Raw genomic sequence first — 9,097 nt, forward strand, 5'->3', positions numbered from 1 at the left:
GGGGGGGGGGGGGGGGGGGGGGGGGGGTAGCAATACCCACTACAATAAAGTAGACTACACCACTGTACACAAGCACATGCACACAAAAGCACACACACACATACACAGTGCTGATTTGCCCTATACATGCTCATTTACTTGAGAGTAGAAGGGGAGAGTTAAGAGTTAATGAATCCAATTAGCCAATAAGAATCAGCTTTGTCCATTTCTGCCTGCGTTCTGATACTGTGTTAATAGCGTGTGTGTGTGTGTGTGTGTGTATGTTTGTGTGTGTGTGTGTGTGTGTGTGGCTGTGTTTAGAAACATCAAAGAGATCGAAGAGTCCCGTAAAGAGCCATGTTGAACAGCTGTGTCTACCTGGAAGACACAAACTTGACATCAAGCTGAGCGTGATTTCTCAAACGACTGATATTTCGGAAAAAACAGCAACTCCTATCAGAACCATGAATGGAAATACACCAGGACAAGTTAAGCCCCAAAAACAGGACGGAAGAAACATAAGAATAAAAAAAAGATTTGAATTACAATAGTGTGAATGCACTATCATTATACAAGTATGCAGGATAGTAATATATTCCTTGAATATAATTGCATTGCATGCACATAATACAGTAAACTACTGGTTTCACATGGGAATTGAAAACTGATCTCCTGTGTCATATTCCTGTGTTTTGTTGACTCATCCATCCACCCCAACCTCCTCCTAACACGGACTTTGTATGTACTGCGTCACTGCACTTTTCCCTTTGCTCGTGTCATAATTACTACGGCCACTAGATGTCCACTGGATGTCGGCCAACAACAAAACGTAACTATGGGTCATAATAAGCTGCTGCACCATTTTGCACAGGACAGTCTCAATAACAGATAGCAAAAGGATCATCTATCAAATTTTACATTGTGTTTTACTGGGGAATCTGCTAAGTTACTGGCAGAGAGTGCTGCTCCTCCACAGTAAACAGCTAAATACAGTATTTCAAAGTTTGCAGTTATGGTGGGTAGCCATTGGTTGTTTAAACAACCAAACACCCCCTGAAAACTGATTGACCCCGGTAGCTAGGAGCCAGACCAATGTGAAAACAATTTACAGTAGATAATGACTCCATTTGTTGCTTCCTCAAATCTCCGAACTATGTGAACAACTGATTCTCTAGATATCAAATGAAGCATGACCCTGCAACTGCATGGCCTATTTCTCATCTCAAATTGATTCAGAAAGTCATTTTGATGTGTAGGTCTGGAGAAACCTGGCAATGAAACAGGCTCTTTCCAGAAAAGCCAGTTTGAAAATCAGAATGAAAGACCACTGATGAATGGTGTTTTTATCCAATCACGTTTAACACGCATTCATATTGATGACTGAGTGATAGAGTAAATTGCCAATCATCTGTTAAAGCCTACTTAAAATTATGTCCATTCCCATCTAAACAAAATGCTGGTTACAGGAGTATTTTTTACAAACTGTTAATTCCTATATGAATTTTTTTTTTATATGATATCCTCAATGTCACTCAACATATTACAGTAGTTTCATTGTTAATTTAACAAGGCTATAGCTTTATTTTATTACCATCAGTTTGATCTATTTTAACTGAATTTTGATTTTTTGTACTGAAAAGCAATTTTTTGGATTCATAATCAATGTCTATTCATATATTTGATGTAGACAGTCACAAACTTTTTAATTTCCATCATAGAACCATATATTTTCTAAGACAGACATCGTTTTTATTGATGATAAAATCAAGAGTCACTGAACCAAGGCTTGAATGGCCATGAAAGTCACCAAACATTAATCCAATTTCCAACTTAATTTCCAGAGTCACTACATCCGACTGGTATGATTGCTGTGCCTCCAGCTGACTGACTGACAGACTGTTTTGCTGTCTGAATGGCTTTCCGACTTGTGTGAGTCCCACTCAAATCTTCAAATATGGAATTTATATTTATTTCATGCATTAATTCTAGGAAGTTTACAGTATACAATATCTGATGTTTTCATGTACCACCATTTTTTCTTCAGTTATGCGTGATGTTTAAGTCACATGCTTTGTGTATGTCATGACTTATTTGCTATGTCCATTTTTATTGCACTTTGTCACATTTTGTTTTTTTCAAACCTTTTTAATATCCACTCAGACATTTCTTTGCAAAAATAGTACTACTTTAACTGCAACAGCAAACACATTTAATACTATAATAGTACCCCCTGAATAATTCTTTTTATCAACATAGTGAGGAATATTTTTTAATGAACGTTTCTGCATAACACTCAATGTACAAAAAGTCAGCAGTGATTTGAAGCACCACACATGACATGTTTACTTTATTAACATTTAACTAAAACCACAATCCTCTCATAACCTTAACCAAAATGAAACTATGGATGCCTCAGTGTCCAGTCATGCATTGTAGGTACAACATGGTCACTCAACACTATATATATGTATACATGTATTTATGTATACAGCGTTGTGCCTGAACTGAACGAATCAGTTTACAAATTCTCTCTCACTCTCACTGGAGTTTTATGACACGTTTTTATGACAGTTTTACGGCACACCGCATGGCCCAGCTTGGCTGGTGCTAGCGGTACAGACAGTGCAGACGGTACAGACGCATCTACTACTGCTGAAGCCAATTTGTTTGAGCATTTGAAGCAGTTTCATGAACAAACAAGCGAAGACATAGAAGGATTATATTTATATAGGGATTTTAAATGTAACTCATGTCTGTGATTCTTCAGTGGTGAACAATAACTCATTTAGTTTGGGAGTGGCAATGATTTGGAGCTGGTGATGGATGGGTAGAAGGAGGTTCTATTGAAAAAGAATATCAGCCTTTATTTACTTACAAATGAACGTGAACTAGTTCATTTTTTGAACTGTTCAAAATTTTTAAAAATGAACTATTAACGTGAACTAGTTAATTTTCATCTGTATGAACTGAACTTGGAACTAGTTCTTTTTAAGTGTGAACTGGCACAACACACAACACATATAGTATATATACCTAGTGGAGCAGAAGAACCCAGGGAGGAGAATGAGACATTGTAGGGTTTATGTGGCATGCAGTCTGAATTTTGAAAAACACTAGCACTAACAACACACAGTCTTGTCATAAATGTTTCCAATTGTCTTATTTGATATGTAACTTGACAACAAGAAATAGTTTTAGAAGTAGTAAGTCACTTTCACTATCAACACTAACCTGCGGTAGGTGTACAAGTAGGGCTGGCGGATGGCCTGCAGGGGAGCCCAGATGATGAAGCCCAGAAGGGCAAAAGGCAGGGAGGCGAGGAGGAGGAGCAGGTAAAAGGGTGCAGAGATCAGGACACACAGGGTGAGGAAGGAGCAGGGGTCCTGGGAGCGCTGGCGCTTCTCCAGTGAGGTGGCCACACATGAAGCCAGGAGCCGGTCCAGGAGCCAGTAGCAGGGGAACACCAAGCTCCATGATAAGCCATCCAGGAAGTGCAAACAGGCACTGGAGTAAGGGGTGGTGTGGAGGACCATCTCTTTCTTTCTTTCTTTCTTTCTTTCTTTCTTTCTTTCTTTCTTTCTTTCTTTCTTTCTTTCTTTCTCTCTCTTTCTTCCTCTGTCGCTTTCTCCTCACCTCGCACTCTCCATCCACACACACATAAACTTTTTAACCAAGTACAAATCTGTTCCGGAGATAAACAGCAATAATTAAAAAATAAATCAGACTCAATTGTAGACCCTCCCCCCTCCTTGGAGAAAGTTACACTACATGATTTGGAAGATTGTCTTCACAGGCAAGCTTGTCTTACTCTCACTAACCCTCCCTCAGCAATTACAGCCTCTAAAGGAGGGGTCAAGGAGTGCAGGCTGGAGGTAGGAGGTTGCCATGATGAGAGATTTTCCCTTGATGATGGCTCTATGATTGTTAGGACTCCAACAACCTCAGGCGGAGGCTGCCATTAAACATCACCATTTCCTCAAGACCTGGAGGAAGTGAGCAGATCGATAGAAGAATACAGGAAGAAAACAGGGAGGGGCAAAGAGAGAGAGAAATGGATGACAGTGATTAACTCGCTCAGATGTAAGCATGCTGGGAGCAGAATGGACGTCATAAATGTCCTAATGTTTGTGAATGCAGACAGATAATTGTAAGTTCAAATGCTGTGCTTGTGAGTCCACTGGCAAAAATGTCTTTCGAACAGAAGAATTCTTTTGAAGTGTGATTTATTTTTATTCTTATATATTACAAGACATCCAGGTTTTCAACATTGATATTGCCAATTTAACCTTTTGTGAACTGAATAAAACCATTCCAAATTAAGAGAGGGATGAAAAACATTATAATGGATCTATATAAAAAAAATCAGAATTAATATTTAATAGCATGTAGTTACTGGAATACACCAGATAGCAAAATGAAACTTTTGACCCAACATATACCCAAGTCCCTTGCTGGGTCTGGCCCATATACTTCTGCTATTCTCTGGTATTGGCTGAATATTTTTCGTGTGTGCACCAGAATTGGTCCAATATCATCTGATAATCATGCCTTATATGGTCCAGATTCAGGCCATGGAAAAATGGAAGACACAACTGCTTTTCCTTACTGAAATATGTTCACACTATCCACTATTTGTGGCTACAGCATTAAAATGGTCAGTTTTTAAATCACACATGCAAAAGAGCACCAAAATAGCCTCAAGCTCTTTCACCCTGCAATGACTTTAATGGAAACAGAAAAAGAAAAAATAATAAAAAGTAACAAGTAAAAACAGAAAGTTAAAACAACACACCTGGTCCTGTTGTCATAATATAAAACTCACCCTAAAACTGGTTTGTTGCATATGGGCCAAATCTGGCCCATATGACATTTGCCATTCCCAAAACTGAGCTGTATGTGCGATAGTTGGCCCAGATCAGGCCCGGAAATGTATTTTATCTTGGTATTATTCAAAAACTTACAGCACATTGAAGTCTAATTCTAGTTTCAGCACAACACAAAACAAAACTGTAACCTAAGTGGGTGCAAGGTTTCATTAAAGAACATTTCATGTTACATTAGTTTAGCTTATTGTCTCATTACAAAGTATGTAACATACTGGGTGTATAGATAAATGTAATTAAACAGTTGCTAATTTGTTAGAGCACAAATACAAGTAAAAGCTGTTCCACTACAGTAGCAACAGAAATTATGCATCCATCACATTTTAATAATTAAGGTCCTTTTTTAAATAGAAAATGTGGAAACACTTCCTAGAAGTAGATGTAATAAGGCAACAAAGAGAATAACTATCAATGTGACACTAACCACTACTGTTCAAAAGATCTCATTTTCCTCCTGCTCACAGATGACTTAACCAGAAATTACAGTCCATGCATGTTTTTTCAACTGACTGTAATAACATGTCAAGCCACAGTGGGAAGTAAATCCATTCCCTCAGTATTAAAAAATTATGAATTGATTAATTGATTAATGTCAACAGCTAGGTTTTAGAAAGACACAGAGAGAGTGCTGACCCTAACGTAACCTCATGCACCCCACCCGGACCACCAGAGTTGGACAACCATAACACAATGTATCATCTATAGCATGACAAAGTGACGCCACGATCCATCAAACCACACCAAGCTGAAACTCACCATATGTTGTACACACATCGCGCTCATACATGTTACATGCTCATACCACATTAAAACACGCATTAGCAGTGTCTCCAATAACACTATCAACTGTACTAATGGAACAACTGTCAAATATTATGATAGTTTGCAATATAGTCGTCATCCAGTTGACTAACAATGTAAACAAACCTGTGAAATTTAAAGAAAAGATAATGCTGTCATATGTGTTTATATATTTTCAATAATTGGTTGACAATCTATTCTTTCAACCTCAATGTTGACTGTATACACTGACCACACTTTAGCTACACATTCTCCCAATTAAAAAAAAACAGGACAAGGATGACACACGGTCATCATAAATTAATTCTGCATCCACGGTCTGTTCTTTTTTCTTTTCAAGATATAAACACTTTTTTACCACAACAGCACCGTGAGCCATTTGTCAGTACGCTATTTTCTTCAAAATTGAGACTCTTTTGTGTGACAGGCTCATCCTCTGAAAAAGCACATTTCGATCAGAATAACCATAATCACTGACTCCTCTATCCTAGTAATCTTCTTCTGTACAGTGAAAACCTTTGTGTACAGTAACGATTCATGTTATGACAGAACAGCTGCCTGTTTAGTAAGATGACTTTGATGCCTGCTACTGATTGACTTCCTGTTGTGCTGGTTGTCTGGTTGAGAGAGATGAGGAGATGATCTGCTGACCCACCACTACACCCGACTGGTATGATTGCTGTGCCTCCAGCTGACTGACTGACAGACTGTTTTGCTGTCTGAACGGCTTTCCGACTTGTGTGATTGTCTGGCAGATTAGCAGGTTGACAGACAGTACTCTTAACTAGGTAAATGCAGCATGGCATTGGCAGTCTGTGATTTATACTAAGGACTGAGGTTGTGACCAGTATTAAAGTGAATATGAATATGTGAAAGTGAATATGACAGTGATGGTAATCAGTGAAGCATTGATTTGCCTATTAACTAACGAAACTCTGGTATCGCTTTGGCATAAACAGAGGACTGAGCAGACAGAGAAAAACTCAGTGATCATGACCTCCCTACATAAACACTAATCCAGACAAATTCTCTCATTGCCTGCTGCCTGGCATTAAAAGGAGCTATTTATGGCTCACTGTGGGTCTATTAAATAATTCAAAAGAAATTATTGTTTTTCATTTTAACATTTCAGTTTTTGCACTGATTAGAAACATGAGATGAAACACGTAATTAGAGGTGCTGGTAAGTAGCTTTGGATAGAGTCTGTTTTCCCCTGCTTTCATTTTTTCCACCAAGTTATGCTAAGCTAAGCTAAGCTAAACGAAGCTAAGATACTGGTACTAGCTTTACATTTACTAGGCAGGCATGAGAGGAGTATCAATATTTTCATCTTCCTCTTGACAAGAATTAGTCTGTTTCCCGAAATGTTGATCTATATCTTTTTGGGAACTCCCTATTTCCAAAAGATTTAATTTTCACGCTCAAGATATATTCTCTACATATATCTTTTGCACCACAGAGGCATGGCCTGGAGTGAGCAGGTTTCAAAGTAAAGGTTTGGAGAAACTGTGTGTCAACAAAGGAGGAAAGTGGTACAAAAGAGAAAACCACTGATTTCAGTAAAATATCAGCACTGCTTTGATTATTGCTGATTGGCTGCATTTTCCTTCATCCTTGGATGCTGGCACAGAGACCACTAAGATGATTGACAAGTGGTGGAGGGTGAAGCTGACCAACTGAGAAGGGAGACGTTTACCTTTAACTGCAATACAGGCTTTGTTCATTTTATGCTTCTTTTATGATGTTGTGTTAAAGTCGCCCGCAAAAGGCTTCCACTTTTCAAAAGACTGTTTGTCTCAGATCATGTGAAGACTTTTCAGTTTGGATATGCAGCTGGATCCACACAGAAACCCAGAAAAAGACACAGCAATCACAGCTGATTGATGAAAATGTGCTGGCACAAACTTATCAGGGTTAGCAGCAGTGCACAATTCATATCCAAATACATGAGCTTTTAAGGAGAGACAAAAAATCAACAACGACGGCACAAGATCCAGGAGTATGTTGGTAGACATTTTAGTGGCAAAAGCAGGCACATACACATTCAGACACAGACACAACAGTCTTTTGTTTATTTAAATGTTATTAAAATGACAGCCAGCTGCTAACTTCAGCCTGCCATTCGGACCCGAGTAGGTACTATACAATGGGTTTTTATACTGAAAACAGGTGCCTGCATCGGCTAAAAATGAGATTGAAAAGAAATGAGTTTGCTGGCTGGAAAACCAAAACATGCAGGAACTGCATGCAGAGTGGGGTGATAACTCTCTGTGAATCTGTTCACAAAAATTCAGACTGACAAAGATGCCACCGGAAAATTAGGTGTGCAGGTGTGGTATCAATGGGCCTTCTTCATCTTTTCATACATTAATTCTCACATATGTACAGATAACTGAACAATAACTTAACAGATGTATCTTCAGTGCTTATTAATAGCCTTTTTTTAAATAATGCATTTACTATAATATTAGATTAAAAAAATGACATTTTTGCTATGAGGTTGGATTGGAGCAGGATAATTAGCAAACATCATCTCCTTTGACTTTAAACGACAAACAGTTGCCTGTCACACTCAATTCAATTCAATTCAATTCAATTCAATTCAATTCAATTCAATTCGATTCAATTCAATTCAATTCAATTCAATTCAATTCAATTCAGCTGTGGAGAGAGAAGAGAGACCAGGAACAGCTGGATATACTGCCAGACTGGTTGCTATAATGATAATAATAATAGCCATACTTGTAGTAATAATTTCATTAAAATAAATAAATACATGGTTAATTTAGTGCCACGGGTGCTCAGCTCCGAGCCACTCCTCTACAGCTAGAATAGCTGAGAGGAGTGGCTCGGGTCGGAGCATCTATTAATATTCCTCAGGCTTATTATTATTCTTCCGCCAAATTTTGGCAAGTAACTCATCCCACAGCTTTGAGAAAACCCCGGTAATATATACATCAAAACGTGCGTCTTGATCCCAAAAGAGGTGCTATGACTTTTGGTGTTAAAATTCCAATTTTTCCCAAAATTATTCCCAAAATAGTGGGAATAAATAATGCATTAGGAATGCATTGGAATTTTCTTTAAAAACCCACAAAATTTCACCTTTTTTTTAACAAAATTTCACCTTTTTTCTGAGTCACCCAGCTCTCTCATACCTGCACGTAGAAATGTGATTCAAACTATAAAACGGAGGAAAACTTCTGCTCTCTCCAAAACACAACAACTGTTTTACATAACATGTAAACTTTTCAAACTGTGAGCACTCAAAGGAGGAGTGCAAATCACTTTTTCTCCAAAGTTAGAGCGAAAGCGTCAGTTGGCTAGAGTGCGTGAAGCAGTAAAAAATAACCTTTATTTTTATTTTTAACTCGAGCTCGCGGCCAAACCGTAAAAAGGAGACAAATAATTCTTTCTCAAAATGTAGACATAGT

The 9,097-nt window shown here is 38.2% G+C and overlaps 1 protein-coding gene across 1 annotated transcript in view; it reads right to left on the minus strand.

Annotated features, from left to right (window-relative positions):
- The window catches only part of smpd3 (sphingomyelin phosphodiesterase 3), an 83,226-nt gene that overhangs the window by 43,283 nt on the left and 30,846 nt on the right, over positions 1–9,097 (minus strand). Inside the window, exon 2 of the mRNA XM_023397464.2 lies at positions 3,211–3,962. Coding sequence (XP_023253232.1) covers positions 3,211–3,512 — 302 coding nt within the window. The 5' untranslated portion in view covers positions 3,513–3,962. The remainder of the gene's footprint in view (positions 1–3,210; positions 3,963–9,097) is intronic.

Source organism: Seriola lalandi, unplaced genomic scaffold (genome assembly GCF_002814215.2).
Source record: "Seriola lalandi dorsalis isolate HSWRI2012SDOR001 ecotype SW California unplaced genomic scaffold, Sedor1 jcf7180002055008, whole genome shotgun sequence".
Lineage (NCBI taxonomy): Eukaryota > Metazoa > Chordata > Actinopteri > Carangiformes > Carangidae > Seriola > Seriola lalandi.